Raw genomic sequence first — 20606 nt, 5'->3', positions numbered from 1 at the left:
ATTTCTCATAATCAAATAAAGTCTTAGATGACAACAGCCCCATTTTATAGACAGAAAAACAAACAAGCTCAGAGGACTTGGAAGAACGCATTTGAGATTAGCTGGTTAGTAACTTTAGCAAATGAAAAGGAGGAGAAGGAGAAATTACTGCAGCCAAGGTAGGAATCGTCCCTACATTCTACACTTAAAGATGCACTCGCTGATTCGATCAATACTGATTCAGTGTTTCTTTCATGCCTGGCACTGTTCTAGGGACTAGGGATAAATCAGTGACCTGAGGGAAACAGTCCTTGCCCTCAGGGAACTTACAATCGAGAGAGGGCGGTAATAATTTACGAATGTCAAAGCGCTACCAGATGCACTCCTGGAATACCTTCATGGAATAATCTAGTCAAAGCCAAACAGAAACCAGTTCTCTGACTATCCAGCCCAATGTTCAACTCCAATTATTCTGTTCTTGAAATATGTAATTGAAAAGCTTGCTTCGTATGCTTAGAGAAGAAGCACAAGTTTTTAATCATCCCTTTCTTGGTTGTTTTTAAAGAATCCCAAATGCTAAATTATGCTGTCAAATCACCTACAGATGAATAGCTGTTTGCACTGGAGGTCAGAGAACATCACAGACTTGGGGAATATGGAGTAACATTCAGATGCCGGGTTTTTCACACCATCCTAAACACAGAGCTGTTGACTATCTTGTTTGATCCATATATAGTTGGCCAAATTAGTCTATGCTTGGGACAGAAACATCACTGGAGCTCAGGGAGGGATCATGAATACCAGTTAATACTAATTTAATTTCTTCTCTTTGACCCAATACATACCGTGGGCTTTCTGGTACTTCTGTACTTAATTCTGGAGCTCTATAAACTACAACTACTTAAACTACTAGCATGAACTCAACATTTTTAGCTACTTTTCCAACTATAAATTAGATAAAATATACAGGTGTAGAGGTCAAGAACAGCAAGTAGAATTTACTTCATTCTTCACTGTAATTTGGGGGCAGCCAAGCTTGTAAGAAGAGTTTCCTTTACCAAAAAAGTGGGTATATCACACGGTGATCACTGTATCCTAAGTATAAATATACAGAACAAATTAAGCCCTGGGTAGGTGCTCAAGAAATGTTTGTTGCAGGTATTTATATATAAAAACATTGCTGCTGGAGTACATTTTAGAAAAAAATTTAAAGAAAAACTCCAATAGACAATCTCAAAATATTTCAAAGCACATAATGGGATCAGAAATTCTTTAAATACAGCTCCTAAAATGGATTTTTTTAAACAATTGTTCAGATTGTGGTGGTCTGATGAAAAGGTATCACAACTTAGTGTAATGAATTAAAGTTCATTATTATCTACAAAGATAGTATTGTTCTAAAAAATGCATACTCTACTCAGACATCATAGAGATCTATAAGAACTGATTCCTCTAACAGAAGAGTTTCTTAAATGCAGGGAAAGAAGCCCACAATTACTTATGTTTGCTTTAAAATGAGAATAAAACTAGTGGTTTTTTTTAACATTTTCTAAACTTGTCTGTTTAGTGGCTTCAACAAGTGTATTTTCAAAGTGTAAGCACAGCAAAGCTAATCTGTGTGAAATTTGTTACAGTCTTCAAGCCAGAGTCATGTTTTCAAAGAACTGTAAAATATTATATACTCTGATGCAAACCACTGTTTAATTAGAATATAAAAATTATCAAAGAGGTAAAAAAAAACCCAGCAAAATGAACTGTATGCATGTTATGTTTCCAAAAACAGACGACGGATGCCATTGTATCATAACCTCTAGGTTACTAAAGCGGCATGAGGTCTTACTTCATATGATGGAACACTGAATGGCCCCTGTGCAATGACGCCTAAAAGTTGTTCTTTGCCCTTTCATAAACACCTCATTTAAATCCCACACCATTCCTGGATGTTGATAGCACTGTCCCTATATTTTTAGATGGCAAAACTGAGGCTCCCACGGAATAAGATAACTTCCCCAGGATAACACAGCAAGTGGCAGAGTCGAATTTGAACCCAAGTCTTCTAACGCTCCCCAGTCCTATGGCTAAAATCCCCTTCCAGTCAATACTACAAGGCAGAAGTTCTAGACGGAAGCAATTCGAAAGCTGCCTGTGATCAACACATCAGTTTAGATGGCCTGCGAGTGTGTGTGCACGCGCGGACAGACACTGTGTCAGTAGGGACTGTAGCAACTCCCTTTGCTAACCAAGGGGACAGTTGGCAAGTACGTTGGCACAATTAGTACAGATAAACCCTCCACAGCCTATCTGCCTTCTGATTTTTAAATAAACACAGGCTGAATGCTATAATTAAGATCAGAAGTGCCTCTGAAAGACCAGATGGCAAAAGGGAAGTTACACAAAAAAGTCGCTGGCAGGGAATTGGGTGTTATCCCTAAGGTGGAGTGAGTGATTTTTAACAAATGTTTTTAACTCCAGTGCCTGGAAGAGAACAGCAACCACCCTGCAGAAATGACGGGTGGGCCCAAGGCGGGCAGCATCCTGCAGGTGCAGAGGAAGAAAAGGCCCACGACTCAGATGCACACAGCGGGCACCAGGTCTATACTGCAGGGGGCTCCGAGGAGCTTCCTATCTGGGCTGACCTTGCCCACCACTCAGGTCAGGAGTTCCTCGATGATAATGCAGACCTAGAAAAGCAGTCAGTGCAGTCGCTACACTGATGCCTGGAGGTCCCCAGAGTCTTCCTCCTTTTCTTATGACTCAGAAAACAATGGCATCTCTATGCCCTCAATGGCTTCAGTGTGAGCCCCTCCCCGCCACAATGGCCCCATTCAATCCCCCACCAAGAGCGACTGCCCCAAGTTTAACGGCCTGTGTTAGGAGAGCACTGGACACAAAGGGAGGTGCTTCCAGGTTCAGTGAACACTTTACTTCCATTCATCAGAGAAGGAACAAAAGCAACACCACCCACACTCACCCCCGGCCATTGACCTCGGGCACGGCAGAAGCTGGGCTCTGCCAACCCCACCAAAATGCAACCTTTTCCTGGTGGAGGCAGGGACCACGCTGCGTTTCCAGATCACTGTGCAAACAGGGTTCCAGATTATTTCTACCTTCCACGAAAGACATCTACATAAAAATGGGATTCTTTTGACCCCTAGGAAGGACCAAGAGGAAACTAGGGGGTGTGGGTGGGGACCATGAGAGCAAAGGGAGAAAAAGGCTCCCAAATAAAGACCAAGATGGTCAGCGGACAGACGTTAACTTATACTTCAGAATCTTAATTAGGAAACTAGCCCACCTCTTTCTTTGCTTTCAATTTTTTATTAGGGTTGACTGCTATTTTTATTAAGGAACCTAGCATTTACTTTGTACAACTGCTTAAATTACTGAGTACCACTGCTCGCAACACTTGACCAATACAGGCTAGGTGTTTAAGAAACATCATTTCACATAACCCAAAAGTGTTATTTCCCCCGATTGCAAGTGATATATTCACCTTGGTGTCCTGACCACACATTTCTGCAGCAATATTGGGTATCAGTCAACAGCCCCTGATTTTACTAGTTGGTCGTAGGCTCAACTTTTTTCTTCCTTTTTCATGGGGTTGGCGGGGGCGGGGTTTGCAGAGTTTACACAAAGTGCTAACATTCAAAATAGCACAAGTCATACCTCCCTCGCTCCTCAGAGAGACACCCACCCACCCCTTTCCCCAGCCAAGTTGGATTAGTCATACTAAACATAGCCCATTCCTAATCAACCCTTCAAGCTTTGGCAGGCCTAGCCCAGCTGACATTCCGGCCCAGTTTAACGTTACATAATGAGAGCTTCACTCCCATCACGGGCTGCAAGTCAAAACAAACCTGCTGAACTTGACCCAGAGCACCAGCTTGATTCTCAGTTAACAGGACGTGGGACTGCAAGGGACAGAACAGAGCTCTTAGCAAACATTTAAAAAATCACCCATGAACTCCTGAAGCCATTCTTTTTGTGGTCAACTCCGTCAGGGTTGCTTTGACTTCAAGTATCGGTGATCCCCAACCTAGATACTTTCCAAGATTTATCACAGAGTGTTGGTGTCAAGCTAGCTTTCAAAGGATCATTTTCACACATTTCTATGTTTGAGCTGTAAACACGAGCCCAGAAAGCAACCCTGTAACAGGATTCCCAAATACCAGTCCTCTGGGAAAGAAGGGGGTGGGGTTATATAAGAGGATACAATTCCCTGCCAGAGACTAGTTCATTCAAAATGCATGTATGAACGGTAAGATCTGATTTTCTACGTATTGCTAAAGCACACTCGTTGCTGGCAAAGTGTCCAAGACGGTGTGTGTGTGAATTCCTGCTCACTTCTTAGGTAACCCCTAGCAGATCGTATCAGCCCATCCTCATCACCATCACGAGCCTCGTCGTCATCACACATCATCACATCAGCACCCAGGGCACCCCAGGTAAACGCAGCCTCGCAAGTGGAAAATAAGCGAATTTATACTACACTTGATCGTAGCCAAAACGCCGAGAAGCGATGAGCGAATTTATACTGAACACACTGAACTTCACACAGTAATCCAGAAAGAGCTGAAAATGAATGGCACTTAACACGAACAAAAATCAAACTCCACCTTGAATCAGAGGTGGCAGGATGGAAAGAGAAAAGCCGAGAGGTCTGGAGTCTGGTCTCGACTCTACCACTATCTGGCTCCACGGCTGCACGGCCTTACGGTCATCTCCTCTCTCCAGGCCTTGGTTTCCCCAGGTTTACAGAGAGGACTGGATGGCATGGGTAGGTTACCACTCAGCTCTCACAGTTCTAAGATTTTATAACTGCCTCTACCCATCCACCCACCCCAACCAGAGTGAACAAATTTGTTTGCATTAATACTTGGAGGTCACGCAGGTCTGTTTCTCTGACCTGAGTTATTTGATTTGTCTTGCACCAGAGGCCCAGGCCCATATGCACAGTGACCTTACCGGCAGCCTACGACCTGTTAGGCAACATTCAAGTTAAACCTACCTGCAAGACAATCCCAGTCAATCTCCCTAGGAAACTTTGTTTCTTTTTTAAAATCCCAGAGACCAGTTATTTTCTTAATGTATCAGGATCCTACTTACAAACACTGCTTGCCGGAGCACTGAGGGCTGCTGCCCCCATTCTAAACAACTCCAGCTTATGGTGCTTTCACAATTATTTTTCTCTCCCCTTCTTCTGAACTGTAAGAGGCTGGAATTGCCGGAGACTGCTCTGCCTGGATCTTTGGGACTGAAACACAGACAAAGACTTAATGTTGGACAAGGAAGGATGTAAATATGGTGAGAAATTCCTCAAGATGGGGAAGATGGATTTGGGGAAGAGGAGGGAGAGTGGGACCAAAAAGGTGCTGCTGACCAGGCAGAGGCGAGAGATAAAGAAGCAGAGAAGTGGATGCCACCACACGGTGGCACCTAGGCTGTGGCCAGAAGCTCCCAAACTTTGAAAGCGGACTTGTCCACAAAACACACCCTCTTCAACACGCCCTTCCATGGCGGCCTCACCACCAAGACCATTCGCACGAAGATGGAGGGATCCCGTCATGGAAGGCGTTCCAAGTTCCCCAGGAGCTCAGGAGGCAACTTCCTCTGATGATGCCTCAGAAAGGAGCAGACCTCAGGGTGGGCAGGGACTCTGCGGGAGACCAGAAGGGAGCAGAACGTCCTAGGGACTCAAGTCATAACTTCCAGCTAGAAGGGCGACTCCCTGAAGGCAAGGACTCAATCTGTCTTGCTCACACCCTCACCCCCAGCACTGAACAGCACCCGGTAACACTGTAATTAATGAGCTCGAGCTGTCCCAAGTGCTGCTGGTGTTTCTGTCCAGTCACCCTGGAAGTCAACAAGACCTATTCTGCAAACTTCCTCGTAACTTGTGTCCAGAAGCATTACAGGAAGACACCAGGCCTGTCCCACAAAGTCAAGTTAATCGCCTTTGTGACAGCGGTCACAAGTCTGATGTCTGGAAGACTCACCTGCATCCCCGCTTCACTCTATAACTTCCAGACTCCCTTTAATCCGAAGCTAAGCTCGTAAGTCAGGCTAATAAGATGATGCTGTCTTGTCTGCCTTAGAACTTGGCCTGGGAACCAAGCCCCCAGACAGCCAGTAGAGTAAAATAATCCTTCCTGGAGTGTCACCCAATGTTACAAAAGATATGGACAGATCTTCTGGCTTTATAAACAACCAGGAGTAGAGCTCAATAATGCTGAGAAATTCAACATCAAGTTGAACAGGTAGCTTACCAGGTATTCTTTACGCCACCTACAGGTCCATTAGGACGCTGTCTCTTTTGTCCTAAAATTGTAGAGTACACGGTACCCAACACTGTGGCGTCGCCACAATTACTCTGAATGCATTGCCCTGAAAGGGATAAAGAAGAGGCTGGGAGACTGTAGCATCAAGGGGCAGCGGCATTTTACTTCTAAGACTTTTCCCCCGTGCTTCTCTACGCCCCTCCCTGGTGTCCAGATGACATCCATTAAGTTCAGGCACTGCTCCACAAGGGATCTTGGCCTCTGGCTATGAGAAGAATAGCATCAAAAAAATTGCTTGCCAATAACCCATTAATTTAAACAAGTCAGGATGGCAAGAGGAGGCTGCCTGGGAATGATCATAGAAGAGAAGTCAAAAGCAATGTGGGTTACAATGGGACACACAGCCCTCCGGCGGGATGTTCCTTCTCTTACAAAGGCAAACCCTTAAAGCTCCCACGAGGATTAGGAAATCATCTCTTCACCCATGTGACCAGTTACACTCTTAGAACGACAAGGAAGGTCTCAGTGGGGATGTGAGGGGTGAAGGATTTCCAAATGGATAGCACATCTGACTTGGCCAAAGGCACCAACTCAGACCCTGGCCCATCCTCATTCTTAGGAGAGGGTGAGAGTGAGGGGAACAACAAATGAGCCAGAGCGCCAGTATCATTCGTACAGAAATGGGGGCACAGCGTGAATCATTCGGGCACAGTCCTAAGAAACCAAGAGTCCCAGCGACACTGGCTGAGTCCTCCTAACATGGAAGGAGGCCTGGTTTGTTCCTGCCTCAACGATACAATCTATACCATGGAAACTGAAGGCTGTACTAAGGCTTCCTCGTCCTCCTCCAGCCCACCATCCTGGGTTGTGGAACGCAACAGAAAGGACCACACGCCGCGTAAATATATGCTTCATACTCAGTCCTCACCCCACCTGCACAAAAGACATACCATTAATAAGTATAAAAAACGTAGGTTTCCTCCCAGAGTCATCTTGTACATACATAATCCGCCCCCCATCACTGGCAACCACCGCTAATGTCATTCGATTCTGAATTCAAACAAAGGGGGAGGTGAGAAGCAAGAAATCCCCGGCGTTTACACATCTGAAGCTCACCCTCTAAAATGAACTTTCCTCTCGAAAACCCCTTTTTAATCAGTCTACCAAATGGACTCGTTTTTTTTTTTTCCTTTAATTTGCGGGATCCAAGCAATTTTTACTGTGGGTGGTAACGAGAGTCTAACTGTTTCTAATTATTTAAAAAACAGAACCACACACACAAAACAAAACAAATAAAAAATCTATGCTGCCAACTGCCGAGAGGCTCAGAAGCCACAACTTCCGGTAGTAAAGATTTTTGTTCCCAACTATCATAAACCAGCGGATCTGGAGAGCATCTGGGCATCTGCTCGACGTTTCCCATACATGAGCGCGGCGAGCGGGTACCATTCACATTTAAGGAACAGAGGCTGGCAGGACGATGGTGAGGTCAGTACCCTGACTTTGCAAACGTATGAAGATCCAGCCTGCAAATGCAAGCCCTACCACTTACTCTCAGCGGAACCAAGGACAGTTTTTTTTTTAATTTTGTGCCACAGTTTCCTTCTTGTTAAAAATGGAGAAGATGGTTCTTACCTATTGGGAGGACGAAATGAGTTAACATATGAAAACCACGTAAACTGGAGCTGGTTCACAAAGAAGCACTCAATAAATGTTACTATTAGCTTATTTATATATAAAATTGCAAAAATCGTTTTTCCTCCTATGGAGGAGCTGTGAAGAGTGAAACAAGAGTATTTATGAAAAAGTGAACTCAGTGCCTGAATGACAGCAAATTTTTCATAAATGGTGGTTAATATTAAGCCACATCCCCACCGAAGAAAGGGTTCATCCTTCTTTCCTCTTAAACCAAAGAGATGAGTTTAAGAAAACCCACTGAGAATTAATAAGTAAGAGCTAATGTTGACAGATATACATGTACTCCACACCTTAACTCATTGATAACTCCCAATAAATGAAGGGAGGTATGATAATTTCCCTGCTTTATAGATGGAGAAACTGAGGTCTAGAAAGGTTTCATACACAATGCACATGGTCACTCAGCCAGCCAGTAGCCAAGCCAGGGTTTGAATTCATGCTCTTAATCATTCCATTAAACAGACTCTGCAAGAACCAAAACCGAGTGCCAAAACGCATTCTCTATTCTTCTGAGGCAAGATAGCTCATGCCAAAGAGGCCTGCAAGAATTACGACTTTATCATTACATCTGAAAGAGGGAAAAACAAATAGATCCTTTTTATGGAGAGGAAATCCACTACAAAGACCCAGAAGGAGGAGCTCAACATGGTAGAAGGAGGAAGGTATTTCTTTGGCCTACCTTGGACCTCTGTGTCGACAAAACGGCCCTATTCTACTCCACGTGAAAAAGAATCCTGCATAATCCTCTACCCTCCAGCCTCCGCTTTCTCCCCCACTTGTTAACCATGACCAAAGGGTGGCAGTAAGTTTAACTGCAGACAGTAATTTTTGTTAATGGAATTCTAAGCCCATCAGTTTTCAGCTAGGAGGATGAGAGACTCTTTCACTGTGCTTTTCTAAAGCAGATATTTAGTGCTTTCATCTTTTAGTGCCCTAACATGCAATCTGTCACCCAAATAAGAACACAGGAGAAAAAAAAAACCTTCTCATGTGTTTGTAGAAATTATATCATGTTTCCGGCGTCGATCAGACAAATGGCAAGCACTTCTGGAAGGGGACACACGTCACCCCACACGCTCTTCTCGAGGCGTCTTCCAGAGTTAGGGCAGCCGGGCCCCGTGGTTTACACTTGCTCCACTTGTGAAAATCATGCCAGCCCTGGCTTTCCACAGCACCCCTTAGCACGTCAATCACGATGCAGAGAAGCAGCTTGTTTCTGAGCTGTTCTGCTCCTCTCGTTTTGCCTAGGCACCCATGCTCACGTTACCTGGTTTCGTGTGTGATCTTTTTAAAATGAGAACCATTTTTCCTCCACCTGGAGGACATTCTTCTACAGAAACCTGTTGCCAGACTACAGTAGTTTCTTATCAGCAGAACTCCCTCCTCTCAGCTAAACCATGGATGCTCTGACCCTATCACATTCTGAGAGATTCCTTCAGCCTGGCAAGAGAGAAAGGCAGGGAGAGGAGATACAGACAGGGAAGTGGGGGTGACTTTCGTAGAAGGCAGTTCTAATTCTTTTTCCTGATTCTAAAGCGAGTTTCGATTCCAGAAAGCCAGAAGGAGAGCTACGACTGTGTTTCTAGATGTGACCTCCCCTTTCCACCCCTATAATTTCTGCTTTCTGCTCTGGGTCACCGTTCCCACTTCTCAACTGGCTGCAATGGCAAATCTCCAAGTAATTACAAAGGCAGGAATCAGATTACACCAGATTCTACATGTGTGCGATTGTTGCCACCTTCCCCAGCAAAATCCACAGCAGAGGCACCATCAACTGTTCAGTCAAGTGTGACGTTCTGAGCTGGGGACATCTGAGGTCACCTCTCCTCGTTTCCCAAGAGGAGGACAAGCACACACACACACAGGATCACAGCACACAAACGTCCCTGCAGTTCACTTTTCCCTAAGAAAGCAAAAGCCCTGACCGCAGCAGGTGAGACACAGCTCTGGCCTTCCTGTGATCGGACCAGCTTGTTCCAGAACCTGGGTAGGGATGCACAGATAATCATGGAAGCACCTCAATTCCTGGCTTCACCCAAGTAATGGGACAAGTGAGGACAGCTGGGGAGAACCACGTTGGGTCAACAGATCTGCAGGTGATGCAGCATCTTCATCTTACACGTTATGCCCAAACCTTGATCATCTGTCCTGACATCTGGGAAGGAATAATATAGATAATTCAAAGCAGAATACTCCAGAAGTCGTTTCCCTTCACAATGCTGCCTACATGGTTAGCAAGAACATTTCCCTCGCTAATTAGATTTGTCTTTGGCCACTGTCAGAATTAGCCTGAGTTCTCCTAAATCCACCAAGTGGCCCAAAGCATCCTAGGTGTGTGGGGCAAGGACAGCCAGTACAAAAAACAGACAAAAGCCAAACAACACTTGTCAGTAACTAACAGGCTGACTAGCCAGGCACTCTGGTTACATCTCTTTTGCTGGAGAAGGCGTGGAGAGCAGAGCAGAGACTTATAATCAACAATGAAAAATGAGCCTCTGAATGAAAGAGATGAATCAGGCCAATGCTATCTTTCGAAGGGTAAAAATGATAAAAATAAAAAAATAAAACCTACATCTCTTGTAACCATAAAAGGGTAGCACGGGAGTGTGTGTAAGGTGATGAAGCTGTTCTGATTGTGGTGGTGATAATACGAACGGATGCTAAAATTCACAGAACTGCAGACCAAAAGAAAAAGCCAATACTGTTGTATATTTTCAAATATAAACTTTTAAAATCCCACATCTCCAAAGAAACCTGCTCCTCAGACCTAAAATCTGGGACACAGAAGTATATTCAGTAAGTGTAACTTCAAAAAATGCACAGCTGCAGGTGACCCCACCAAACCAAGACTGCAGGGAGGAAAGGCCCCCAGGAGCCTGATTTCGAGTCCACTCTGCTGTCCCCAGCAGGACAGGGCCAAGGACAAACAAATGCCCGAGTCCCTTTAGAAGCGCACATATCCCTGCATCCTGACAGCAGTGAGCCCGTGCCCAGACACTGCTGTTCCTGCCCCGCCAGGAACAGAAATGCCCCACCTTCCCTTCAGGAACTGCCCGGATTTCTGAAGCCAGTAAAAGCCCCATCAGCAAGCTTGCCCTGCCTCTCGCCTCCACCCATCTTTCTCCTGGGTTCTTATAAAGGAGGCAGGAGGAGAGAAACTTGTCCAAGCGGCAGAGCCGTGAACTGGATCTCCGTCTGGATGATTCCACGTTTCTTCTACTCTCTGGCGGAGGGGCTTCTCCTTTCCCCAGGAGGAGAGGATCTCTCGCCTGCCTCACTGGCTGCTGGAGAAACACCAGGCATGCCAGAAACCCAGAGGGCAGGAGCCAGGCTGAGCACGCAGTGATTGAGCTCTTCCATGCTCCCTCTGACCCCGGCCCCGTACATCATGCCCAGCCCAACACCATCTCCTGCCAGCTCTGCTTTTCAAAGCAGCAAGAGGCCCCCGCCGGGGCCTGGGGCTGCGACACAGGGGCTCCGGCGAAGCTGGACAGACCATGTGACAGGTGGGGCTGGGAAATAAGGCGAGCGGGGCAGCGCGTCCCTCGGCCACCCCCTGCCTCCCCACCTCCCTCGACTCTCACTTCTTCTTTCTCTGGCGTCTTTAGTTCCTTCCTTGTCCCCGCCCTCCCTTGTCAGAAGGAACTGGCTTTTCCAAAACAGAAACTTTCACTCTGAGCACAAACAGGCCTGTTATTTAGACCTTCTCAAAGAAAAACACAGCCAGCTGTGAGCAGGCTCTGGGCGGTGAGGCCTGGGAGACACAATGCCCACGGAGGAGCGCGCGCACACACCGGGAGTTCGCTCACAAAGGGTTTAAAACTCCCTGGCTGTACAAAGGCCACCTCCTTCCTCACCTTCAGCTCAAGCAGAGGAGGCCACCACGGATTGGGAAAGGACAGTCCAAGGAAAACTTGAACCTGGCCTCATCAGGGAAGATGAGTCCACTTCTCCCACTTAGCTCCCCAGACCACACCAAAAACATGTTTTGGTAACTACTACATTTCTTTCATGCAAACAGGCGTGACATGAACTTTCAGAGATGTGATGGAAAAAGCTGGAAAAGTGTGGAATAAAGGATGAAAGATGAGGTAGCTCCTAGAATCATCTCTTGCTAAACGAGCAGCAACTAGTGCAATACCTCTGAATAAGGCACAGGGGACTGGCCTGACAGAGAAGGATAAAACTAAGATCCTCCACTTCGCTCACCTGACAAGTGCCTTTAATAAAAATGAGTAAATTAAAGTTCCAGAGTCTGGGCTGAAATGTGGTTCATCTCTGTTCCCAAATTCCAAACATCGACCTCACTGACATCATTAAAAGGACTGATCATAGGAAGGTACTCATAGGATCATAGGAGAAACAAAGGTATCACAACATGGAGAGACAAACAGACAGACTTGATAGATAATGTCAAAACCGTGAGTAAAAAGCATCTATGACCTCTCTTCAACTACTGACCATGTATTATGATTTGAGGGGCCCCTAAGGTATAAAAAGCCTGAAGGTTAATTTAAACTCTCCCCTGACACAGTGTAGCCCATTAAAAACTGATCTGTGAGGGCTTCCCTGGTGGCGCAGTGGTTGAGAGTCCGCCTGCCGATGCAGGGGACACGGGTTCGTGCCCTGGTCCGGGAGGATCCCACATGCCGCGGAGCGGCTGGGCCCGTGAGCCGTGGCCGCTGAGCCTGCGCGTCCGGAGCCTGTGCTCCGCAACGGGAGAGGCCACAACAGTGAGAGGCCCGTGTTCCGCAAAAAAAAAAAAAAAAACTGATCTGTCACCTCACAGAATTCCAAAAGGGGAGGATCCAAAACAATAAACTGTGTGGATGACAAGATGTCCTGCACGGAAGGCCCAGAGTCTTCTCTATTAATGACCTTTGTCATATGAGATGCAAAGAAAACATGTGACTCACAAAGAAGGGGGGAAAGAGAGGCAGCCACAGAGATAAGAGCCGCGATCGAGTCTGTGGTGTCCGAGCGGATGTCGGGTGACCCCAGAGCCTGGATGCAGGGCCGGAAACCACTCCCACCATCCAAGGGATGGGGTCCTTAGAGGAGTCCTCGCACCCTGCCTGGGCTTCCTACTCTGTATACCAACCTCCCGGGGCGGAGAAAAGTGTAAGAAGTGAAAAGAACAGTGTTCACAGCCTTTAGTCCAAGGAATGGTCAACTTGGGAAATAGGGCCCAGAATGATCCTCTGCCTCTCTGGGCCTGTGTCCCTGGTGGGAAGCCCTGTGCAAGTTGTGGCCAAGCTGTGTCCATCCCGTAGGGGGCTCTGATAAGCAGCGGGGGAAACAACACCATTTCACCCGGGAGTGTGGCTTCTTTGAGGTGCCAGAAATTCCAAGCTAGGCACTGCAGTGCCCACCTATACTACTGGGGCCGTAATTCGGCAGAGGAAATTCACGTGCCCATTTAACCCAGAAGAATTCAACAAAGAAGCTTTGCACATAGAAAAAGGAGAAGCTCTGCAAAATAATATGAGTGGTCCCATCAGTCATCCCACCCTGAGAAGGAATTTAGGGAGGGGGTGAATTTGCTGGATCACTCGCTCAGAATGATCCGGGGCTGTGCGTGCTAAGCCATGGCTCATATATATCATGGGGACATTATGGAATGTCCAAAGTCATTCTATTCTGTCTTTGTTATTTTCAACTCACACTCTCTCCCACATGAGAGGCAACCAGACTGTAATAGTGGAACTTTAGAAACAGTGTGTTTGCACTGGGGCAATGACTGAGCATATCGAGAGGTACCCAATTCTGGAATGGACACCACTAGAAGTTTTACCAAGAGTCTTCACAGGATACGCAGGAAAGGGCTTCTATTACAAGAGATGTGAGACAGACAGAAAATAATTACATACATGATATGAGCCCACCTATGATTTTTTTAAAACACATCCTTTAAAAGACTGGAAGGAAGTATGTCAAAATGTTAACTCTGCCTTTGAGAAATATTTTTACTGTTTTCTCATCCTGCTTCTCTAGGTAATCAGGAAAAGGAGGGTGAATTAAACATTTTAGCTTAACTGAATGCTTGGTAATCCAAAGTTATAATGCAGAGATTTATAAAGCAAATACTTCCCCTTTCTAATGTACTTTGTTGTGTAAATCCAGATTTTCCAACATAACATATTGAAAAACATAGTACTAACTAAGGAAGTGAAGCAATATCTATATTTGTTTCAATGACTAATAAGCAAAAATAAAACTTTGGCCATGATGCCATGCTTTTTAGAAACCAGACACATAATAAGCCACAGATTTATAGGATGTGGTCTAATAAACCTAAGAAAAGTTTCATTTCCTCTCACCAAAATGGTTAACTCCCTGTCTATGTGACTGGCTTTGCAAAGTTAGCTGAAACCTTTTTTTTTTCCTTAAATGCCTAACTTGAGAAGTTAATAAGCAAGTACCAGCAATAATGTGCCCCCTCCTGAATTCACACACACACAACACACACACACACACACACACACACACACACACACACACACACTCTCTCTCACTCACATACCCCTAAAGAAGAAACAAAATTAGGCTCAAAACTAGCAAAAAGGTAGGTCAACCAAACTATCAGAAGGGACAGAGGGTATCGTCTTCCCAACCCCCAGCCACTGACCAGGAAGAGTTCAGAGAAGCCCTTCAAGACGAAGGAATAAGAGAAGGATCTGAACAAAGAACCTTTTAAAAGTTTGTTTGCAAGCATTTCCGTAAAAATGGTATTGACTAAGCAATTACAGGAAAAAACTCTTTCTTTCTTATCTGAATGCATTTATGCCATGGGTCACGCCCTATTATTGTCACTATTAAACATGGTAATAGCCTCAGTGTAATGACTTTGTGTGGTGAGCTTTAAAATGGCCATGAATAGCTAACTAGAAAGAAGTGACTCATGCCTGCCCAGGTGGACGTTGACTTTCTTAGTCATAGTTAATCAATCAACTGGTCTACCAACCTTAATTCCCTAGAGGAGACAGCCTTGATTCTAAAGGGTTAGAATCAAGCCGAATCACAGGGAAGAGAGAGCAGGGACAATGAAGGTTAAGTATGGATGGGGTAGACAGTATTCTAGATATGGTACCTGAAAAGCAAAAACTGGACTCTGGATGTCCTGAACCAGAAGTTTCCTCCCAGCTCCTGGGATGGCTGGGCGTTGAACAGGACCTAACCCAATCTCCTTTAGCAGGTGGAAGATGATTGGTGGAGAAGGCTCCAAACCAGGGGCTATTTTGCCAGGGTCTTTCATTAACAGCAGTTTTAGAGCTCCACCCCTTTGTGATCTTAAGCAAGTTACCTAACCTCTCTGTGGCTCATTTGCAAAATGGCAATAATCACAGCACCTTCCTCTTAGGGGTGTTGTCAGGTTTTGACGAGTTAATATACACAATCGCTTACGGAAGTGCCTGGGCCTGGGCCGTAGGAAGCACTGTATTAAAAGTCTCTTTGATCAGTATTTCAAGAGATCCTGATAGGTGCCCAGTGAAGCAGGCTGGGCAGGGATTCCCCTACCATCCCCTTTTAACAGACACAGGGACGCATCACAGAGGGATGAAGCATCTTGCCGGCAGAGGTGGGAGAACGCTGGACTCAAACCTAGTTCTGACACCGGTCATGCAAGGTTTCCACTATGCTACCCAGAACCATCTCGAACACACCCAAGCTGTGCGTGGAAAGCATGCAGCACGACTGAGATACCGCCCCCGCCCCCAGCAGAGGCCAGCCCATCACATGGACACACTACCAGTGTGCGATGCCTCCAGAATCCTGCTGGGTGTCTGCGCCAGACCGAGCACGCCAGCACCTCTGGCCAAGCAAGCCCCCGCTTTATATCCTCAACTCCACTGATGCTCACAACAGCTCACATGTCATCTTGGGGAGACTGAAGCACAGAGCACTTGGGTAACTTGCCCGAGGTCACACAGCCCGAGCGGTGGTGTCTCTGTGTCTGGTCTATTCACAACTTAGGGATTTAGACCCAATTCTGGAAGCTGGGTGTATTAGCACTTCCCCAAGAGATGCTTCCCTGTCCTGAGGGCAAAGCTTGAGAAACGAGCATAGTCACTGGCGCCGGGGATCTAATCAGCGCCTGTGGATCTTGAGTTATAAGGAAGAAACCCCGACTTTCTGTTTCATTTTCCTCAACGCAGAATGGGTGCCTGGTTCTCTTTTATCTACCTCATAACTCTGACCAAAGATTAATGAGTTACCATTTGCCAGGCCCTGGTGGAGGAATAACTATGATCGGTATGGCCTTATCGTCCACAGTCAGAATGAACAGAGACTCTTATTAAAAGCCAGACCAAGGAGTGGCTGCTGAGAAAAAGCCTCCTTCGGGTCAGGGCTGCTGCAAAGAAGTGCAACAGCTCTGTCCAACCCAGGCCAGTTAAAGACACGGCCGTACACATGCACGGGACACGTGTAATCCGGGCACAGTCCTCATCAGAAGAGGGGAAGGAGCATGTGGTGTCAAAAGACCCTAGACTACATCCTCAGTTTCAGTCACATCTGGCCAGAGGGGAACAATTAGACAGGAAGATTTCCACAAGACACCCACGCGTGAAGTTACTAACCAGAATTAAAACGCATTATGGTGTATAAGAGCAACCCAGTGAAAAGAAAAATACAAAACTCTGTAAGGTACCATTCCGATTTTACGAAACATTTTTAACTTTAGAAAGAACTGCATCCAAACATTAAGAGATTATAACTAGGTAAAAAAGAACGTGGGTGTTTATATCTTTTTCTACTTGTTTCTCTTTGTGTCTCTAGTTCTCTCATAGGGCTATTTACCACTTTTTAGATCAGAACAAGCTTTTAAAGATGATTTCACCCGCCTTTTCCCTCTCCAAAGGCAAGACGCACGTACACGTTACCTGCGATTCTAGGCCTCTGCTGTGTTCTGTCCCTGCAGCCCTAACACGCAGCCCAGCAGCCAGCACACAGTAGGGATACAATAAGTATTTTTCAAAGACAGAGGCTTTACTAATTGCCTCTTAAATATTCACTTTTCTTTCTAAAAAAACTTAAAAGCTAGCATTAGTACTCAAGCATTCGCTCTTTAAGTCTAAAGAGTTACCTTACAATTTATTTGCATTGACTTGTGCTTTTCTGAAGATGAAAGCATGTTCTAGATGTTCTTTATTCTTTGGGACTACAAATTTGAAGAGAACTGTCACTCTCAAGCACCGAGCAGTGTGGGGTATTGACATCGTATTGAATTATTTAAAGGAAATTAACAACGCGCTTCCTGTCCTTGGAGAGTGACATCTGCCAGCAAAGCCATTCACGGGCTGCCTCAGGAAGATACCACTGCAGAAGGGCGGGCGTTGCCCAGCACCTTGAATTCTAAAAGAAAATCTGTAAGTTCTAAAGAACAAAGACAAAGTTCAGGTGATAACTTCTCTTCCACTGGAAGCTCTGAAGAGTCCCAGGAAATTGTTTCCTGGGGGTCAAGTTTAATGGGATAACGTGTTGCTCATCATTCTCACGGAAGCTCCGCGGGACACCGGACCACGTGGCTTTAACTGGGAGCCCAGCGCCTCGGGTTCGCGGGACCACCTCCCTCTATACCCTGTCCTGGTAAGCTGGCATTTTTATGGCTATGATAAACCTATCCGTGGTCAGCACACCCAGACATTATGGCACCCGAAGTGACAGCGATGTGACGGGAACTGGGGACCACGGCGGTGGGCACTGCCCTAGCGGGAGGTAAACTTTGGATGGGTGGTTTCAGTTCAGAGTCCGCTCATCTCATACCGTCATTCTGCTCCGAGACCTACCTCCAAACACCAGGGCTCCCCAACCTTTTGTAAGGAATGGCTCCTTTTCATGTCCCTGAAGACTTGAGTGCTGACAGTGAAGTCTGAGGGGGGGTAGAAGTGCTGACAGTCATGTCCCTGAGTGCAGCAAGGGAGGGGGCACTGCTGCCAGGAAGAAAGGGGAACAGAGTGAGGCTCGGGAGGGAGGCGGGGCGCAGTCAGCAAGGCATTCACAGCCCCCAGCCTGACTTCCTGTCCTACCCCCGCTTCTCTCCAAACTCCAAGCGGGGAGGATCATGGTTCCCCGCACGAACCCAGAACTCTTCCACCTCCCTGCTGGCCAGCGACATCTTCAACACAACCTCCTCTTAGCAGCCTTTCTGATGCATCCCTTCCCGCTGAGCCCACCCTTGCCCATCGTTCCCCCTAGGGACACGCCACTCCTTCCTCTGAGAAGCCCGCTGGCTAGCATTTTCTCTCTCTCAACTTACCTTACTGAATCTTCCATTAGTTTAAACCATGTGATATTGCTGCTATTTCTACCCTACAAAACTGCAATTGTATAGGGTTCCACGCAATGCTAGAGCTGTCTGGGGAGCTGTCTTAATACCTTTCCCTCTGCCAGGCTGCCGTCTTTTTGAGAGCAGCAACTACACTGACATATCTGGACCCCTTGAGAGATCTGGCAGCTCACACCCTGAGGGCTCAGGAAGTACGTGCTCTACTGCACTTCAACCCAGCTGGAGCCCTACGATGAGCGCTGCTTCTCTGGGGTTCTGGACAGGAATGTTCATATTATTCCGCTATTCCTCACAACCACCCTGTGAGGTAGGTACTACTGTCGTGCCCATTTTACAGACAAGGAAACTGACTCAGAGACGTTAAGGAGCATGCCCAAGGTCACACAGCTAGTAAATGGCGAGGGAGGGGGGGACCTGGACCAGGTCTCAGTCAACTCATGGTGGTGCTATGTGGATGCATTTGCCTGTCCAGATGTTGACTATTGCTCTGTAAATGGGGTAGAGAATTGAGGGGTGTTAAGAGCGACGTGGGGTCCAAGAAGGGCTATTTCACAACAAGGAAATATCATTCTAATCGCCTTTAAAAAAAGAAAAAAGAAAGAAAAGATCTATGCCTTTTGTGTTCATTGCAAAGGATTATGTCTTCCTTTACAATGAAGTTTATCTGCCTTGTAAGAAGTTTAAAAACTTCTCCACTCTAGTTTTTAAAAAGTTTTTTGTGAAGGAAAAGCCCATGAACAAATTTTTCACCCTTTTTAATCCCACATAATAGAATTCAGGATTAAGAACATGAGATTGAGCACAATATCCGATATCTTATGTTCTGCTATTCACTGAATAGCAGGATGAGCATAGTGGGTACCAAAGACTCTAGGAGTTAGGGAAGCAATGGAAATACGGACAAATCTACAGAACAGCAGCCACGTTTCTAGAATAACTTACATGGTTCCCATATAACCTGGTCCTCCGATGGGGGAGGTGGGGGCTTATCCAGGTGGATTAAAACCAGCCGAAAGCCATGTGAACACCCAAATTGAGAAGAAGCCACATCTCCTGCAAACTGGTGCTACTCTAGGGCCCTTGCTGCTTGCAACTGTCCCCGTGGCTGGACTTTTAAAGTCACCACTGCCGGGAGCCCCAAGCTCTGCTCCCAGGAAGGGCAGCCGAAGCCCCAGAGGAAGCACTGGTTGCCCATCCCTGGAGGTCTCTGGTCTCCACCCAGGAAGCAGAGCCTCCCACTCTGCATTTCTCCACGGGGCTCGTTTGTAAACAGGAATGTGAGTCACTGGGCAATCATGAGTCCATTTTCAAGATTAGCCCAGCTTGACAACCAAGGTCCTCCTATTCTGCCTTGTCGCAGCCGTGACTCATCTTAACTGCCTCCCACCAAAGGGGCCATGGTTTAGCCCTCCAATTGTTCCTGAAGGGAACCCAGCAATATGGGGGTTTCAATCCTTGTCTGCTTATTCTGTTTCCTAACACAATGCTGAGAGCAAAGAGGCAAGGTTCCCGAGGGCAAGCACCCCAGGAGTTTGTAAAAGAAATGTATCTAAGGTTACCACAGACCACATTCTCTTTATTATCTTCCCATGGCCTTTCCTTAGGGCCTGTACTCCCACAGGGGCTTGCACACAGGCTTGTTATGCTCATGGGCACGTGCGTGCACACACACACACACACGCACACCTCTGTATAGGATCTAGATACTCTTCCATTCCTGGGAACCTCAGAGCCAAATCTGCAGGTCACTCCTACCAATACTGTAGGATCTACCAGCTTTGAAATTTGTGAGATTAACCTTACCCCCATCTTATCCTAGGGGTCTACCCTGCTTTGCTCTTTATTCTAATTTCCTTAATTATTCATTTCTAATCTTTTTACATAATATGAGGTCTTATAAGCCAATTCAAATCTGGGGGCTATAAGATGTCTCATAAACAGATCCAAATGTATATACAAATACCAAATCCTTTTGTTCCACGACAAAACTCTAGCTGAGCCTTTCCCTACCAAATCTAAGACTCTTCAACACATCCTAAAGATTATGAAGGCAGATGTCTGCCAAGTTTTCTGCTCAGCATCTATTCATGCTTTTTCTGGTAACAGTGCCCTGAATTACACAGCAGGTACCACCCTAACTCTCAAGCCATACAGTCTGGGTAGAGTGGACCCTATCCCGACCTGCACGGAGGGGTAGGTGTACACGGTCCAAATGCACTCAGCACATCACACCCCCTTACCCAGCCACCGATTCAGAATTGTGGGGAAGATAAAGTCTCTCTGGACTCAAACCTGCTTCCGTGCAATGAAGTCAACCTGGAGGAGAGCAGAGTCAAGAGCTGGAAGGAAATGATGTCCTGGCA

The 20606-nt window shown here is 46.3% G+C and overlaps 1 protein-coding gene across 33 annotated transcripts in view; it reads right to left on the bottom strand.

Moving 5' to 3' along the window:
• Positions 1-20606, bottom strand: part of TCF7L2 (transcription factor 7 like 2) — a 197851-nt gene that overhangs the window by 55279 nt on the left and 121966 nt on the right. For 10 of the 33 annotated variants that reach the window (XM_033421014.2, XM_033421021.2, XM_033421017.2 and 7 more), the window contains one exon: positions 17744-17887. The exons of 20 other annotated variants lie outside the window; for them this stretch is intronic. In XM_033421014.2, coding sequence (XP_033276905.1) covers positions 17744-17887 — 144 coding nt within the window. The remainder of the gene's footprint in view (positions 1-17743; positions 17888-20606) is intronic. 3 more of the 33 variants (XM_033421018.2, XM_033420998.2, XM_004265830.3) reach the window with 1 other exon arrangement.

The sequence above is a fragment of the Orcinus orca genome, chromosome 14, assembly GCF_937001465.1.
Source record: "Orcinus orca chromosome 14, mOrcOrc1.1, whole genome shotgun sequence".
Classification (NCBI taxonomy): Eukaryota; Metazoa; Chordata; class Mammalia; order Artiodactyla; family Delphinidae; genus Orcinus; species Orcinus orca.
The sequence above is the reverse complement of the archived record's forward strand: the minus strand, read 5'-3'. Positions and strand labels throughout refer to the sequence as shown.